General features: G+C 40.2%; 1 protein-coding gene across 2 annotated transcripts in view; it reads right to left on the reverse strand.

Moving 5' to 3' along the window:
* LOC124798358 (transmembrane protein adipocyte-associated 1 homolog) overlaps positions 1 to 19,631 on the reverse strand; it is a 118,605-nt gene that overhangs the window by 69,760 nt on the left and 29,214 nt on the right. For both annotated transcript variants that reach the window (XM_047261726.1, XM_047261725.1), the window contains exon 4: positions 9,726 to 9,888. In XM_047261726.1, the coding sequence (XP_047117682.1) occupies positions 9,726 to 9,888 (163 nt within the window). The remainder of the gene's footprint in view (positions 1 to 9,725; positions 9,889 to 19,631) is intronic.

Consider the following 19,631-nt stretch of genomic DNA (forward strand, 5'->3'; position numbering starts at 1 on the left):
AAGAACAGAGGTTGAGGAGACATACGAGGGACAATGTTCATTGACAAGACAGTCGAGAAGACAGAGGGTATGGAAATGTCTGCACCTGTCAGCAGGCAACCACAATAGCTGTGCATATGATGGTGAAATGTGATCAAAACAGTCAAACATCACAAATACGCTGAACAGCCAAAGAAAGTGCTACCCCTTCCCAATATCGTGTTAGGCACCCGGAGCACACACAAGTGCCGCAACATGATGTGGGGTGGATTCAACTAATGTCTGAAGTAGAAGTGGAGAGAATTGACACCATGGACCCTGCAGGGATGTCCATAAATCTGTAAGAGTACGAGGGGGTGGAGATCTCTTCTGAACAGCTCACTGCAAGGCATCCCAGATATGCTCAATAATGTCATTGTCCCACCAGTTTGGTGGCCAGCCCAAGTGTCCAAACTCAGGAGAGAGTTTCTGGAGCCACTCTGTAGCAATTCTGGATGTGTGGGGGTCGAATTGTCCTGCTGGAATTGCCCAAGTCTGTCAGAATGCACAATGGACATGAATGGATGTAGGTGATCAGACAGGATGCTTATGTACGTGTCACCTGTCAGTCATATCTAGATGTATCAGGGGTCCCATATCACTCAAACTGCACATGCTCCACACCATTTCAGAGCCTCCTCTATCTTGGACAGTCCACTGCTGACATGCAGGGTTCACCGATTCATGAGGTTGTCTCCATACCCGTACACGTCCATCCACTCTATACAATTTGAATCGAGACTTGTCCAACCAGACAACATGTTTCCAGTCACCAACAGTCCAATGTCGGTGTTGCTGGGTCCAGGCAAGGCATAAAGCTTTGTGTCGTGTAGTCATCAAGTGTACAAAAGTGGGCCTTCAGCTCCAAAAGCTCATATCGATGATGTTTCATTGAGTGATTCACATGCTGACACTTGGTGATGGCCCAGTATTGAAATCTGCAGCAATTTGTGGAAGGGTTGCACTTCTGTCACACTGAACAATTCTTTTCAGTCACCATTGGTCCCATTCTTGCAAGATCTTTACCAGCTGCAGTGATATCGGAGATATTCACGGGTCACTCGTGAAATGGTTGTATGGGAAAATCCCCATTTCATCGCTACCTCAGAGATGGTGTCACACATCGCTCACACGCCAACTAACACCACATTCAAACTCACTTAAATCTTGATAACTTGCCATTGTAGTAGCAGTAAACAATCAACAACTGTGCCAGACACTTGTTGTCTCATAGAGGCACTGCCGACCTCAGCACCATTTTCTGCCTGTTCACAAATCTCTGTATTTGAATACGCATGCCAATATCACTTTCTTTGGAGATTTGGTGTACAATGAACACAGGCATTCATAACCAGACCCAGGTGCCATGAGCTTTCCTGAGAAAGGCATTGCAGGATAACATTGCTCTAATCAATAGCTGGAAGTATAAGCACTTGTTGTACAAGGTTTGTTTTCACGTTGAGAGGGGAGAGCCATAGTCTGTTTTGTTGTGCTTAGTTGTCTGACATATGGTTTCAGATGGTGGCTATTCAACAGACACCAGGACCTTCTAATGTGAAAGAGTCGAAGAATGAGAAATTCACTAATGATCAATTAAAGAACAAATGAGACTTTCATTAATGATGAATTAAAGAGCAGATGTGAATTTAGCGACGAAGTTTAGAGACAACAAATTGGAGGATGATGATTGGATTCACCAGAATGCAAAAACTCTGTATAATTATGATAGTGTGGAAGTAGAACTTTCAAATACATTTCAAACAATTTAATACCTGCCGGCAAAAATGTTATAACCCTCACTTTTCTAAGAAATTTTTTTGTCACGTATAAACGTTGTATGTGCCAAGAGTAAGGCATGTATGAAGTTATGTTGGCAAACATGTACATTAAGCGCCATTTTTCGTCTGTTTCCTATTTGTCATGAGGCGGTCGGATGCAGAAACGTTGTAAACATGGAGCAGGAACGTTGTGTGATTAAGTCAGAGCATGTGTGAAGATATAAATAGGGGCCAGAAACGGAAAATTAAGTATAGTGAATGGAAGAGGAATGTGAAGAAACACAAATGGAATTTGGGGCAACCATATTTGGCCCACAATAGCAAACAAGTGAGTGCGTAAACGCTGTATGCCAATCTAACACAATATTTCTGTGAAATAGGAGATTCCATCTTTGGCGTTAATGTGGTTAACCCCTTTATAACTCCCTTTAGAGATTGCTACCTGCATATGTAGATACCAGCGTAACACAAAAAAATGGAGGACAACAGAGAGCTGTTTCAAGAATTCTACACTTCAGACTATAAAGCACAGACCAGACATTTGGCATCGTCGAGTGTTGAAATAGTAGACATCAAATGTAGGGAGACTGAGACCATTTCGCGCAGACACTGCACATTCAAGTACTTTTTAAGAGGAGCAGAAAAACTGCAGGTATGTCAAAAAATGTCGTGCATGGTGTATAGGATTACAGCTAGACGTGTACAAATGCTTCAACGGAAGATGAAATGTGGTGTGCCATTAGAAGACAGAAGGGGTAAGCATGTGAATCGTCCAAATAAGCTGCAGGACAGCTTGAAGGACGTGATAAGAACCCACACTGAGAAGCTACAAAAAACAAGAAAGCCACTACTCAAGACATAAGAATGAAAAGCTCTGCCTGAGATCCGATTTGAATATTTCTAAACTTTTCTGACTCTTTAAAGAAGATAATCCAACAGTACAGTGCAGTCAAAGAGCTTACAGAGATATTTTAAGGGGACAATATAATTTTCGCTGTGGAGTACCACATTCAGATTCATGTGGGTATTGTGACACTGTTCCTGCAGTTAGTTAACAGTAAAAATGAATCAGAGAGAAAGAAAATCAACAAAGAAAGCAAACTGCACCAGTAACATGCAAAAGCAGCATGTTCAATGCTGGAGAAGGATACAGCAAAAGCTAAAGCAAACGAAACCTATGTTGTGATATGCACAGACCTCCAACAGGTGCTGTATTGTCCTACCCTTACCCATTCTGCAGTTTTCGATCAACATCAGCTGTCAACCTATTATCAGGCAATGCAGAACGTTGGTGACAATAAGGTGTGCATGTGTATGTGGCCTGAAACTGTTGCTAAGCAGGGATCAGCAGAAATTAATTATGAAGTATGTAACATCTACATTTTCAGTACTAAACCCATGTGAAGAAAAAACTTTAGTGGTGTGGTCAGATCGATGTACAGGACAGAACAATAACTGGAAAATCATTGTTTTGTATCAATATCTTCTGCACATGAAGTATTTCACCTCTGTGGAGCAAAAGTTTCAGGACACAGCTTTTTGCCTTGTGGCAGGGATTTTGCATTAATTGAGAGAAATAATAAGAACTACTCTGTATATGAACCATTTGAATGGGTTCAGGTAATAGCTACTGCATGACCAAACAACTAGTTTCTGGTTTGTTACATGGGGTAGGACAATTTTATTGGTTTAAGTAGCATTGAAAAGCACGTCCACAAAGATCAAAATGCAAAATAACGGATTATGTTTGGATGAAGATATCTTTAGACTTCCCAACAGTACTTAAGTACCGCAAGAGCCACAACTACTTGTAGCCTTGGTATTCAGCAGACTTAGCAAAACGCTCCAGGGGTAAAAATAGTATTACAGTTCCCCTGTGGTGTTAGCTTGAATGACCTACCTAGACTTTATGGTGATCCATTGCCTGTCTCTGCGGAAAAGAAAGCTAATCTGCTGGACATGTGTACATATATTCCTGAAAAATACAAACAGTTTTATGAGAACCTAAAGATAAAGTAAAGTGACAGTGTCACGGTTGGTCACACAAAATGTATGTTTGCAACAATACGTCTTGTGTGCCGTGAATAATTGTGTTATACAGTGGGAACTATTAATAATGTTTTGTTTAAACTGCATGTGCAACATCGATCCTGTTTCATTATATTCTTGTGTGAAATGAAAATGTGAACGTTCATCACTGCAAACCCTTCTTTTGTAACAATATTTCCACCTTCAGTCGAACACCCAGAAGTTCCAACATTGTATAATGCAAGTTGTATTTACACCTAATCAGAATAAAACCAATAAACAGTATTAGAGGTTAAATAATATCAGTGGTATAAATGTTGTAACCCACAAAAGTGTGCTACTCTTGTTAGACTTACAATGTTTTTGCATGGATGCCAAAAGAAAATCTGTAAATCTTGCTTTTCAGGTCACGTACTGCCACAACTTGTACACATTAATCAGTAATGGACTAATTTAATCAGTAATGGACTAATTTCAAGTGATTGTGAATGCTATTTCTGCTGTTCGTAAACTAGTTGCATAGGTAATGGTTTTTCGCGCCTCCTGTACAATTTGTATTTTGAGTGCTACAACATTTTTGCCGGCAGGTATTCAATTGTGATGGGTCATGAACCCACACTGGCAAAAGTAACTAAATGAGGTAAGACTTTGCACTATGAATCACATTACAGTAGTATCACCAGTTTACAAAGCTCGAATCTTTACACGTTCATCCCATTAGCAATAAACCAGCAGATTTCTTTAAACTGCCACTTACAGATGACATCCTTCAGTTTGTCAAAAATCAAACAATGGAAAATCCAGGATGGAATGTAACAATACGAGAGAAGGAAAGTTGCTACACACCATATAGCAGAGATGCTGGGCCATGATAGGCACAATAAAAAGATTCACACAATCATAGCTTTCAGCCTTTAAGACCTTTGTCAGCAGTAGACACACATACATACACGCACGCACACACACACTGATGCAAGCGCAACTTGAACACACATCTGAAGTCTCAGAGCTGAAACTACACTGCGAGCAGCAGCACCAGTGCATGATGGGAGTGGCGACTGGGTGGGGTGAGGAGGAGGCTGGGGCAGGGAGGGGGAGCGGTAGTATAGTGGGGGAGTGGCAGACAGTGAAGTGTTGCAGCTTAGACAGAGGGTAGGAGCGAAGGTGCGAAGGGGGTAAGTAGCGGAAAGGAGAGAAATAAAAATAAAAATAATTAAAAGACTGGGTGTGGCGGTGAAATGACGGCTGTGTATGCTGCTTCGTTAGTCACTGTCCTCACCCATCAAGGCCTCTGCCTGTTCCCATTCCAGCACTACACAGCCGTCATTTCACTACCACTACCACTGGAACACAAATTTCATAAGAGCAGAAATAATATTCACACACAATGTTGCGCCAACCATTGGAATAACTTCAGTGGTTCATCTGTGCAGTCGAGGATATTGCTCTTGGGGTAACATTTTATACAACTCTCTTAAATTCCTGAACTAGACGAACAGGTCATTGAGCTGGGTGCTTCACTGCACAGCTATCACCTCAAATATGAAGTAAAGAAGTACATTAGCAGCTGAAAGCTAAAATGGTGTGACAAATAAATCGAAATCCATCTTCAGTTGTGCAACAGCTTGCAATTCCTTTGAGAACTCATGATGAAACGTTTCAATTATTGAAATGTATTCAGTCATGTCTGGTCCACAAATGGCTGCCTTGAATCATAGGAAATTTTTCATGACGTGAATTCTAAGCCGATTTTTTCACTGGATTAATTTTTGTTTAATAGCATCAGTCTTGTCTGCCACATCCATTACCAAACGATTCTTCCCTTGCATTACGACCCTCAATGAATTCAAATAATTTTTTATGTCAACATTAAAAGATTTCATTACCACTCTACTTACTCTGAATTCAGTTTTATTCCCTAATGGCTGCCTTCATTCATAACATTCATCAGAAAACAAGTGCACTGTACCATCTTTGTGGCTGATGTTGTAATTATCTTCCACTAAATGTTTTTCTAGCTCATAATTGTGAGATGGCAAACAAAGCCCTTTGCTGGGCCTTAAAATGATACGAAAAGTAAGGCAATTTCCATTTGCCATCGAACAAATGTCTCCACGTTTTCTTCTCTGGAGAAGTGTGTAGATACCATATAACTCCTAATGCAGAGTCAAAATCTAATTTGATGCAAGAAGTATGTCAGCAAACTGCTTGGCATCTCACAAAGTGAATGCTTTGCTCTAGTGGCATCTGGATGCACCTTCACTGTCCTCTTCTTCCTCCCCCCTCAGTCCTACTCACCACTGCACTCTGAGCACTACACAGCAGTGTGGCCAGAGCACTCACGGAATGCTGTACGGCCAGGCCTGCATTACACAATGTGCAGACAGTAGGCACTGTTGAAAACCTAAATCATTTCACCAAAATTACTTGAGAGTTGTGATAAGTGTCTTAGTTATGAAGATGCTGCATCATGGAGGACTGCCCCATGGCGGGTGAGACTGGAAGGAGGGCCCAGGCTCAAGTCCCGGTGTGATCAGTCACCCTGCACCTCGCACACTGTACAGACATCTCTTGGGCAAGGGCAACCACAGCATATTGTGGCCAGTAACAGGTTCCAAGTAGAACTCAGATGGCAGCAACTGCCTCTGTTAACAAGGCCATCATTGATCCTAATTCTGTCCTTTATTATACTGTCCCAAAATCCACTGGTTCTGCACACCACTCTCGTCTATTAAAAATAGACACGCAAGCTTTCTATTAAGCTATGTTCAGTGATCAATGATTTATCTTTCTGATCCAAGTAAATGTACATTGTTTGCTCCAAGCAGTGCTACTAAATGTGATGTTCTTTCTGCCTGAGGTACTGCAAAACGTACTCACATTGAATGCTATAAACAGCAGTTGTGCAGTCCCACTGGATACTTGAACGAGCCAATTCGATCATTAATCTTATGTGATGGTCAGAAGATTGTTTTAAAATAATATTTATTAACATCCTATTGATCTTCGAAGTTGGTTGTCCCTCTTATGACAGAAATACCAGTCACTTGTCCTTTTTCTGTGATGTTTCGGAGCTGCACATTGCATGCATTGTCTGCTTAATTTATGACCCACTGAAGTCATTCCTCTATTGTATGCATTGTTTGCTTAATTTATGAACCACTGAAGCCATTCTCTGGAAGACTTCCCTCAAATGTTTCAGTTCAGCAGGTAGACTTTCTGATCCCTTATGCTGGGGCATAATGGACTAGAAAGCCTACCTACCAAACTGAATGAGAATCTTCAGAACAGTGAGTCTTTTTGACTGGGAGGTGGCATCTAGATGCCTACAAATACAGGAAAGTGTGCATTAGCTTTCTATTTACAGAAGGACCTAATATGCCATCTTGCTTCCTCTATACCCAATTGTCCAGGAATGAGAGAAAGCCATCTTTCTCAGTTTCCATCATGAATTTGATGTTCACACGGATGGTGTCAATATACCACAGAAATTCTTCAAAAACTCCCCAGCTATTTGGCGACAACAAAGTTGTCATTTACATGTCTGCAGAAGCGTTTCAGTTTGAGGCATATGGTCTCTGGCTAATTCCTAAAATAAGTCCATATATACGTTGGCAATGCCAGGTGTCAAAGGAGACCCCATGCCAGTCTATCCACCTGCTCATAAAAAATGTCTGCCACACTGAAAGTAAGTAGGTAGGTAAGTAAGTAAGTAAGTAAGTAAGTAAGTAGTAGTAATGACAGATTGTGATACATTCCCCAGTATCACCATCTGAGGCTCTAAATGTTTTGCCAGCAATGCTACACGATTTTTTGGAGGGCACTCTGGTGAATAATGACTTTACATCAAAGCTTATCAGCAGTTCATCTTTCTTGAGACTGACCTCCCTCAGCAATTTTACAAATTCGTCAACATTTTTCACACAGTGTTTCAATAATAGTGGCAGATATTTAGCGAGTCATATGCCAGTGAGCTGACTGTGTTTACAACTGGACACAGGGGAATTTTTTCTTTATGTACAACCAGAAGTCCATAAAAGTGAGGAGGTGCTGGAACCTCAGGTTGCAGCTGTAGTTCTTTTATAGATTCCAGTCGCAAATCAGTATCATCCTCCTCCTCCTCCTCCTCTTCATCTCCATTATATTAAATAAATAATGGAACTCCAGTTGTAAATTCTGAAGACCCTAACACACTTTGTTATCTAAACATAGGCTAAGAGTGTTCACTCCAGCCTTATGTGAATTTCAGCAAGAAGTTTAAACAAATTTGGATGATATAAGTGGAGGACACTTATTTTGGCTTTTGACTTGACATTTCACAGTTTCTGGAAAAAAACACTTCAACAGAATTTGTTGTTTTTATATTTTCAGCTGAATTTAGTCCCAATTTATAGCTTACAATTACAAGATTTCCCTTATGAGCAATATTATTGTAATCACAGCTACTCTATAATATGAAAACATGAAACGTGAAGTTCAATAACATTCAAGCAGACTTTACAGTGAAAAGAATAAATAAATCAATCACAAATAGTGACAACGCCTATACGAGGGGCATTTGAAAAGTCCATGCAAAAATAAAAACTACTTATGCGTTTGTTGAAAAATAAAAAAGGTTTACCCTAGAGTCTCCTTTTAGACTTATACACTTCATCCAACGCTGTTCTGATCTGCTGATCTCTTCCGAATAATAGGAATTGTCCAAGTCTGCAAAACAGCTATTAGTTGCTCCAATCACCTCCTCGTTTGAGTAAAATCTTTGTGCCGGCAGCCATTTCTTGAAATTGGGGAACAAATAGTAGTCCGGGGGAGCCAGGTCTGGAGAATAGGATTCCAATTTGTTTCACATCCCTCCTATTTCCATTAATTTTGCGACCACAACTGCTGAGGTGTGTGCTGGTGCATTGTCGTGACGGAAAAGGACTTTTTGGCAGTCCAATCGCTGGTGTTTTTCCTGCAGCTCGGTTTTCAAACAGTCCAATATTGATGAATAATATGCACCTGTAATAGTTTTACTCTTTTCCAGATAGCCTATGAGGATTAGCCCTTGCGAATCCCAAAAGACAGTCGCCATAACCTTTCCAGCCAAAGGAATGGTCTTCGCCTTTTTTGGCGCAGATTCTCCCCTGGTAATGCATTGTTTAGATCGTTGTTTGGTCTCAGGAGTATAGTAATGTACCCAAGTCCTGCGGATTCTTCCTGAACAGCTGCAGACCATCATTGCAAACACTTCACACAATTCCGCTTTTGGTCAAGTGTGAGCAATCGCAGAACCCATCTTGCAGATAGCTTTATCATGTCCAAATGTTTATGCAAAGTATTATGTACCCGTTCATTCGAGATGCCCACAGCACTAGCACTCTTACGCACCTTAACTCTTCTGTCATCCATCATCATATCTTGGATTTTATCAATGATTTCTGGAGTCTTAACCTCCACAGGACATCCAGAACGTTCAGCATCACTTGTGCCCATATGGCCACTGTGAAAATTTTGAAACCACTTATAAACTGTTCTAATCAAAGGTGCAGAGTCACTGTATTCTTTATCAAGCTTCTTTTTAGTCTCCTGAGGCATTTTGCCTTTCATAAAGTAATGTTTAATCACCACACGAAATTCGTTTTTGTCCACTCGACTTCCTTGATTCACACGAATACCAAACACAAGGAAAAAAAGAGACCAATATGTCCGAAACTTGGTGTGTGTTCTTTCCAAAGATGCCACTAAATAAACATGACCTCGATACGTGCCAGTGGTGCAATCTCTTTGACTTTGCACAGACCTTACAAATGCCCCTCGTAGAAGCCACGAAAGCAAGATATACAATGTGAAGATAGGAAACTTAAGTATAACTCCTAAATACTTATATTCTACATATACCAACAAAGTAGCATTACTCACCAAATGCAAGGCCAAAAATAACAACACTCAGTTCCATTGCTAACAGGAAGAATCTCACAATTATCCACAGAACTTTATCTGTGTAATCACCAACAGAGACGGAGGCATTTACTGTCATGGAAACCACACAACGAATTAAACTGATGACCACATTTACCAAAACCTGTGAACAGTTAACATACAGTGCTAAGTATGTATATAATAAACAATGATATGCTTTCATTCACACAAAGCAGGATATAAAACAACAACAACAACAATACCAATAATAATAATAATAATAATAATAATAATGACAATTATTGTAGTGTGTAACTGCCAATATCCTCAATTTGCATGTGAAAGAATCACTGTGCTTTTAAGATAAATTTAATTCTGAAGGAAAGGTGCAAAGAAGTGAAAATGAAATTAACTGAACTGCCAGCATCGACAGGCATATGTCGCTTGCTGTCTTCTTGGGAATTACAAAGAGGACAACTCACAGTCCAGTGAGCTGGCACCCCATTGCCAGGGTCCGCATGATGATCTTAGCATGAACTATAGCTTTGATTGGACATTAGTGTACAATACAAAGTCATGCTCAGATATTTCCACTATGTACAGTTCCCTGTCATGTGATCAACTTCTTTCAACACTTCTCTGATGTTGAAGCAGAAAGGTCAGACCTGTGTCTTACTAGAGTTCAGTTTCATATGGTTTTCTTCACAGTGGAGGGAGAGTAAATCTACACACTATGTCATTTTCTGTTTTGACTGCAATGCTCAGGCCTTGAAGTGAATTGCTTAGTGGAATTTGATATTAGATGGTCGCTTGTGCACATATCGTATTGCCCTGTTTCCGAGGAGCTTCCTTACTGTAATCCATTCTTCTGGTTCTTACCAACAAAAATGAACATGGAATTTTCTGCTATGATGGAAGGTGTCAACTAGGGATGTCACATAGCACTCTCTCATCAGGATGTACAGTTCAAACAGCACTATATTGTGGCTGACAATGTTATATGTGGCTTTTGTGTTAATGAAGGCCACTTCAATACTCTCCTTTTTAATGTAATGGCTTCTTTATTTCCAGGTTTTTCCATTATGACTGATAATCTTCATGCTATACCACTGTTTACAGTTCCACTACTCTGACGAAATCTGAACAGTTGTTCTAATCATATTCATTAGGTTTTGCAACAGACTGGACATTACCCAGTTTGACAGACAGATATACCCAGACAGAAATATCTAAGGTTAGTTGTGGATGCAAATTTTGAACTTTACACTGAGGTGACAAATGCGATATGTACATAGACAGATGGCACTAGTTTCACATACATAAGGTCTAAAATGTCAGTGCAATGGCGGAGCTGTCATCTGTGCTCAGCTGGTTCATGTGAAAAGATTTCAGATGTGATTTTTATGGCCACATGACAGAAATTAACAGACTTTGAATGTGGAATGATAGTTGGAGCTAGACGTATGGGGCATTCCAATTCAGGAATTGTTACGGCATTCAATATTCCGAGAGCCACAATAGCAAGAGTGTGCAGAGAATACAAAAATTCAGGCATACCTCTCAACACAGATAACATAGTGACTGACAGCCTTCACTTAACGATTGACAGCAGTGGGGTTTGTGTAGAGTTGTCAGTGCTAACAAAGCAGCAACACTGCTTGAAATAACTGCAGAAATCAATGTGGGATGTACATCTTATGTATCTGTTAGGACAGTGTAATGAAATTTGGTGTTAATGGGCTATGACAGTGGACGACTGAAACTAACAGCACGACACTGCCTACAGTGCCTCGCCTGGGCACGTGACCATATCGAATGGACCCTAGATGACGAATACAGTGGCCTGGTCGGATGAGTTCCAATTTCAAATGGTACGAACACATAGTTGCATTTGGTTGTGGCACAGATCCTACGAAATTGAGGACACACACTGGCAATAAGGCTCTGGTGTAGTGGCTCCATACTGGTGTGGGGTTTGTTTACACGGAATGGACAGGGTCCACTGGCCTAGTTGAATAAATCATTGACTAGAAATGATTTTGTTCGGCCATATGGAGACCATCTGCAGCCATTCATGGAATTCATATTCTCAAACATATCACCATGCCACTAAGTTCACGACTGGTTTGAAGAACATTCTGGACAGTTTGAGTGAATGATTTGGTCACCCACATCGCCCGACATGAATTCCATTGAGCATTCATGGGACGTAATTGAGTGATCATGTTAGCGTAGAAAATTCTGCATCGGCAACACTTCTGTGATTATGGACAGCTATAGAAGCAGCATGGCTTAATATTTCTGCAGGGGGCTTCCAACAACTTGTTGAGTCCACGCCAGGCAAAAGGAGGTCCGATACGATATTACGATGTTTCCCACGACTTTTCTCATCTCAGTGTGTAAAGCAAGTTTACACAACCAGAGGCCAAATTTAAGGATTTAGAAGCATATTTCACTAGGAGAAAAATGGATATTGTCTTCATGAAAATTACAGAGGCCAATGAGGAAAAGAAGTAGCTGTACGAGTATTAAGACCTCAGATGGAAAACCAGTTCTAAGCCAAGAATGGAAAGCTGAGAGATGGATGGAGTATACAGATGATGTGCGAAAGGACTTGTAGGCAATATTACAGAATTGGATGAGGGCATGGATGAAGATGAGATGGGGAATATGACACTGTGAGAAGAATTTGATAAAACAGTGAAAGACCTAAGTTGAAACAAGGCCCTGGAGTAGACAGCATTTCCTCAGAACTGGTGATAACCTTGAGGGATCCAGCCTTGACCAAACTATTCCACCTGGTGTGCAAGGTATACAAGAGGAGGGAATACCCTCAGACTCCAAGAAGACTGTAATAATTACAATTCCAAAGACACAGATACTGAGAGTTCTCCATCTTACCGAACTATAAATTTAATAAGTCATGGTTGCAATACACTGACACAAATTATTTACAGAAAAACTGAAAAATTGGTGGAAGCTGACCTCAGGGGAAGATCAGTCTGGGTTCCGGAGCAATATCGGAACATGTGAGACGATAGTGAACCTACGACTTATCTTGTAAGATAGGTTAAGGAGAGCCAAAACCAACGTTTAGTGCATTTGTAGATTTGGAAAACGCTTTTGATAATGTCAAATGGCATACTCTCTTTAAATTTCTGAAGGCAGAAGTAAAATAAAGGCTATTTACAACTTATACAGAAACCAGATAGGAGTTATAAAGAGTCAAGGGGCACAAAAGGAAAGTACTGATTGAGAAGGGAGTGGGTCAGTGTTATAGCCTTTCCCCATCTTATTCAATCTGTGCACTGAGCAAGCAGTAAAGGAAACCAAAGAAAAATTTCAAGTAGGAACTGAAGTTCAGGGAGAAGAAATAAAAACTTTGAGGCTTGGCAATGCAATTTTAATTTTAATTCTGTCAGAGACAGCAAAGGACTTTGAAGAGCAGTTGGACGGAATGGACAGAGTCTTCAAAGCTGGATATAAGATGAGCATCAATGAAAGCAAAACATAGATAATGGAATGTAGTCCAATTAAGGGGAGCCGGAACGATCCATCTCCTCCATGTTAATTTTAGCAAATAGAAGGAACATTTTTTCTAAAACCATTAAACATATTGCTCTGAAATTTGGACTACATGTTCAGTGTCTATTTCTCTACAAAGTTATAATATTACGAAATATTTAATGGTTTTTGTTTTACAATTTTTTTAAACAGATGCTTATTTTTTCTCTAAAATTTTGCACTTTTTCTTCTATAACTCTTGAATTATACAATATTTTTTTTAGAATTTGTTACAAAGATGAAGGAAAAGAAGTAAACAATATTGTGTATAAATTTCATTGGTATACTGGTAGCAGTATTTGATAAAATGTTCCTCAAAGATTAAAATTTTAAAGTTACGGGAAATGGCTTCCAAAGTTTGTTAATATTCCTTCCCCATATGACGGATTATCAGAATCCTCTTCTTTTTCCAGTGTTAGTTTCCTTTTCACTAGTCTTTTCTTCCCTTTTGCTGCATGTTGTAGGCTTTTATCTCTTCTTCCTGCACCTCTTAGTCTTTCTTCATCAATTAGGTGCATTGTGGAAATGGTGGTGTGTCCTGTTTGGAAACCTAAACGTTTCAGCACATCACATTTGATACATCTGGATTTTGTATTTTCGCATGTAAACACTTTTCCAATAAACTTGGCAGTGATAAATCTCTGAATATGGGCTTAATTACATCAATTACAGCATTTGGCAAACTGTTTTTATGGGCATATTCCTTTCCCGATTAGTACTTACACCATAAGTCATCACTTGTGGGGCACAGTGCATGTTGTGGGTGCTCATTTGTTGAGGCAGTATGTAAAAATAATGCCCATACTGCTCTCCTCATATGCTCAATGCTTCTTTTATTTTGCCTAATTGCACACCCATAATACCTCTGCAATCTATCAATTGCTTCATTTGTCAATCTTCCTCTTCCTCCTAGGGTCTTACCATCACTAAGCTTCTGGGATCCTAACGTCTGCTTTAGTTTGCACAAGTGAGCCCCCATGCACTTCTGCACATGTCCAATGCACTCCAGTTTTTTAATGTGAATTTCACTGCCATAAGGTTTGAGTTCCTCGACAGCTTTATATCCTTAGAATATCCTAGATAGTTAGTGTATCATACATTGTACCACTCCTGTGATCTGGAAAAAATTGCTTTCACTCTCTCTACTTCCATTGCTCCACTTGTGCCATGAAAATTTGCTTCACAACTTTCACGATATTCGTCCTTGGTATTGCCCTTACATCTACAATGTTTTGAGAGAATAGCAACATCAATTACTTTGCAACTGTCTCCACTGGTAGCTGTCACAACTCCATTTAGAGATTTATGACCTCTACACTGCCATGATCCATCTACAGCAACAGTTAAATCTCTACAATCCCATTATCTGTCACAGCTTCTTCAACTGCTTTCTTCATTATTGCTTGAGCAATATCTTCAGCAGAAGATCCCACCAATTCATTATAAAATCTAAACTTGGTTAGTGGTTTTGGCAAGTTCATAATCCCACATAACATTGTACCTGCAGCACTGCCCTTGCCAATGCAATGCAAGCCACACACTAGCCTAACATTTATATCATACACCTTCTTTCCACTATTACCACTACAAGGAATACTGTTAGAATTAGAAAATGAAACTTCTGCAGCACATTTGTTACATTTCAATAACATTTTACATGGCAAACCAATGTGTGAAGTTGTTTTCAATTCCAGTCCTCTTTCTTTGCAAACTTGGCATAATATGTTATGTTTCAAAATATTAGAGAGCAAGGAAATGTTAATTATTTTATTCACATCATTACTGTCACTTTCACAGTTTTCAAATTTTTCTTTGCTGTCACAAAGTTTCTTGCTGGAAGAAGTTCTATCACATTCATTTGGTGTAGTCAGTGAAGCAGTCTGAGCAGCATCTCCCTTCGAAACAACAAAAGATTTCTTCTTCCACTCATTGTGCCTCTTCTTAAGCACTAGATTGCTGAAACGGGGCATACTGATATCCACAAACCAAATACATAAAACAAGTACAAGCAAAATTCGTCAAATATGCAAAACTGAAGAGCTAAACACCACAAAGCAAACCCCACAAGTCAACACACATGGTATAGCATTTATGTTTACTGATATGAACAGTCACTTGTCACAGAGATAAAGCCATACAATGTTGGAAAACAAAAACACTGTCTAATTCCACAAAGATACCCCCTGCTTGCACCGAACGAGCGGCGCAGTCAGAGGTGACACACTAAGTCGCTACAACTGTTTATGTGGTGCGTCAATTTTGCAGCAATAAAAAACATGCTTGGAATTCACTTAGAAGGGTGAAACTTTATTTGTTTTATTCAGAAAACTCCAAATAATTTTATAATGAAAAAACCAAAAAAACATTAATTTTGTCATTTTCATCGTTCCGGCTCCCCTTAAATCAGATGATACTGAAGGAACTACATTAGGAAACGGTGACATTAAAATTTGAAGACGACTTCTGCTATTTGGGCAACAAAATAAGTGATGATGGTCAAAGTAGAGAGGATATAAAATGTAGACTGACAATGGCAAGATAAGCATTTCTGAGGAAGAGAAATTTAAGCATTAGAGATTTAAGCATTAGAATGTTTTTTCTGATGATACTTTAGTGGAGTGTAGCCATGTATAGAAGCGAAACATGGACGTTAAATAGTATAGGCAATAAGAGAACAGAGGCTTTTGAAATGTGGTCCTATAGAAGAATGCTGAATGTTAGATGGGTGGATCACATAACTAATGAGGTGGTACTGAACTGAAATGAGCAGACAACAAATTTGTACCACAATTTGACTAAAAGAAGGGATCAGTTGATAGGACACATTCTGAGCCATCAAGGGATCACCAATTTAGTGTTGCATGTAAGTGTGGAGGGTAACATTTGTAGAGGGAGACCAAGAGATGAATACAGAAAGCAGATTCAGAAGGTTCAGGTCTTAGTAGTTACCTGGAGATGAAGATGCTTGCACAGAATAGACTTTCATAGAGAACTGTATAAACAAGTCTTTGGACTGATGATCACAGTAACGATGACAACACAACTGTAAAGAACTAGAATGGAGAACATCCGACATGTCAGTTTTGCGGATTGCTCTGCTATGTGAAGTTCATGAGTATCAGTTCTTATTTTCTCTACAGCTTATATACAAAACACCAATAGAATGGAAGGAAGGATATCACAGTAATTCAACAATTCATGAAGTAGGGATGAAGATTAATATGGCATAAGAAATCTCTGCTTACACACACCACCCTGCCCCCCCCCCCCCCCCCATCCTCACCCACCCATCTTTTCTTAGAAACAACTCTTCCACCTACAACTACAAGAAATACAGGACACTATGGCAGCATTGAAGCCAAAGATAGGATGTATCTTATGGATACAGATTACATAACGAAATAAAATAGCTGCAAGTTCTTAAAAACATAGGGAAACAGTTTGGAGAGAAAATTAATCGAATTTACAATGCAAGTTACAGTAATTTTACTTAATGCAAACTTCAGTTCCTTTAGTGGCACTAGCACACTTACCCAATATTGATCAGATTCTGAAGGTTTGGACTAGAAAATTCTTTACATGTGATAATAGGTAGAAGTCAGGTAGTGAAAAAATCTAGTGACCAGAATGGTCGTTCAGACATATTCCAGTTTCCCTACCGCCAATGCACCTTTGTGCACTGTACACTGCCCTCATGGAAGATTTCAGTCCCCCTCCCCTCCCCATTCCCAATAATTTCCAATTACAATCATGTTCCTTCACTGATCCTTTTGAAATCATCGAGCATCAGTGTAGATTCACTACACATGTTAAAAAATTTGACAACCCCACAGGTTTTATCTACTTTTGCACTTTTTGTACAATTCTTCATTCTTTACTATGCTTCCTATGCTTTGAAAAATTCTCCCACTTTTCTTCCCCTTTCATTTATGTTTCTCCAACCTTCCTCAATCACACTTTAAATTCTTTACTTTTTGCAGCATTTCTCATACAAGTCTTTTCTTTCCCTATACTGTTATTCCAATGTTGCAGCCTCAGTACCACACATTCCCAGCATGGATTTACTCTGTACTTCAGAAGACTTGACTACCTGTGATAAGAAGGTCAAGCTGCATCTAGCCAGTGACCTGGTTTGACAGCAATTGTAATCAGAGCTATGAATAACGTTGTAGAATAAACTGATGTGCTACCATGTATCATCTAAGCCTGTTTGTACCCACAAATGGTGACCATACCATGAGAATGAAAACTTTGTGAGTACACAACGCTGAGTACCGACAATCTGCACGACATGAATGTCGATGGCCTGCCACCGTCAGATGTGAATTTGGAGCAACTGAGGGTACAGGTACCACTGTCAAGTCAGTGCCAGCTATGAAATCATCATCACTGCCACTGCCACCACCTGCTGTATCAGGAGCAAGGATTCCTCCAGGAGCAAGAGTGATAGTACCAGGTGTAGGTCAACACTTAAAACAAGAAATACCAAGAGCAACTGCAAGTATTGCTGGAGCACCACCACAGTAACATGCCTTTAGTGCAGCAAATCCAGTCACAAATAGGCCAGCAACAAATATGCATACTAAATGCAAGACAAGTCACTAACACAGATCACTTTAATCAGTCTCACTTGCACTGTTACATTCAGGTACGGAGACACATTATGTGGCTTTCAAAGCACCACAGAGCTAGACCAATTGCCCAGCTCTACGATTCAATCATCGTGATTAGCATTCTGTCACTGCCAGCATTACGCAGGAAGCAGCAAAATATAGTCGTATCAAGGCACTGGTTGACATCTGAACTGCTCTGTGATGTGATCATGAAAGCTCCTGGGAAGACTGATGTAAGCGGATTTTCAGGAACTATGGACAGAATTTCTGAGGCTACAGCTCCACAGGTGTTTACCATTTGCAGTGCATCATATAAGGACTCTATGGAAAAATTAACATCACGGCCTGATAAGCTCATGTGCCAGATGGTGGCTTTCTGAACACGAAAATGATGGAAAATTCCACAAGCAGCCCACAGGAAAAGAGGCTGCACCATTTCTTGTGGATGTGGCAGTGCATACCACTCATAGATGCTACATGGGTATATCATATCACCACAGATCACCAAGCTCATTGTCAGGAAAGACAAATGGTATCCCCCTGCAACCAAGGGACAAGCCTGCTAGTAACAGCAGCCTAAGACCTGAAGTGTCAATCTGTGACAAGTAGAGTCCAGGTACTGCAGTTGGATGCTCAAACTGGATCGAATGTATGCTTATTCATGCGGGCACTCTTACGGCAGAGGATATGGTGCAACAGCTTTGACCTTGCTGCAGTAGATGATTCCCCATAGCAACCTTGAGCGCCACTTCATTGTTATCAACATCAATCATCCAATTATAGAACTGAATTTCTATCCTATGATCCCATACTCAACGTGCAGAGTGGTTGCATCCTGGTATTAATAATCTGTAATAACAACCCGCAAGCTAGCACAATTTAGTGACCGGACTGTGCATTTTGCAACAGGTATGTCTCCAGTCTTGCACCTCTTAATATATTTTCTGTTACTTAGGCACCCAGCAGATGTGCTGCCTCATCGTCGTCTTAAGAACAGAGTAAGAGTAGAAGATTGCAAACTCATCCACAAACAAAGAGCATTTGACAGTGCTCCTGACTGCGGAAAACAATGTGACATGAGGACACTGCTTTGGGGAACCCCATTTTCTTGAACATAGCAGTCAGACAAGGCATCATCAATGTGATATCAAAAACGCTGGTCCTCGAGAAACGATTGAATAAGAAGTGGCAGGCGTTCAACAGTCACCACTCATGAAGATGGTGAAGGGTGTAGTACCTCCAAGTAGTACTGTATGCTTTTCCAAGGTCAAAAAACCATATCGCCATCTCCAGTGTGGAATGGTAGCGCCTCAAACCCCACTGGGAGCGGCTCAGGTAACCTCGAGACTGGAGCAGCCAGATGAGATGGTGGTTGACCATGCGTACAAGAGTCCTACCCATACAACTGGTAAGGGCTACACTCTGGTAACTGTGAGGGGCACTACGGTATTTGCCTTGTTTCAAGAATGGAATTAATATTGCCTCCTTCTAAGTCATAGGGTACTGTCCTTCAGACCATATCTGATTGAAACAAGAGAGGAGCTGTTCTTTCACTTCAGGGCACAAATGACGAAGCAAGGCATACTGAATGTCATCAGGTCCTGGAGCAGTGTCTCTGGCTGCAGACAAAGCTGATTCCAGTTTCCACATGAAGAATGGAAGGTTGTAGACTTCCTCATTATGCAAAAATAAATTGAACTTCACCATCTCCACAGCCCTACAGAATACC

The sequence above is a fragment of the Schistocerca piceifrons genome, chromosome 5 (assembly GCF_021461385.2).
Source record: "Schistocerca piceifrons isolate TAMUIC-IGC-003096 chromosome 5, iqSchPice1.1, whole genome shotgun sequence".
Classification (NCBI taxonomy): Eukaryota; Metazoa; Arthropoda; class Insecta; order Orthoptera; family Acrididae; genus Schistocerca; species Schistocerca piceifrons.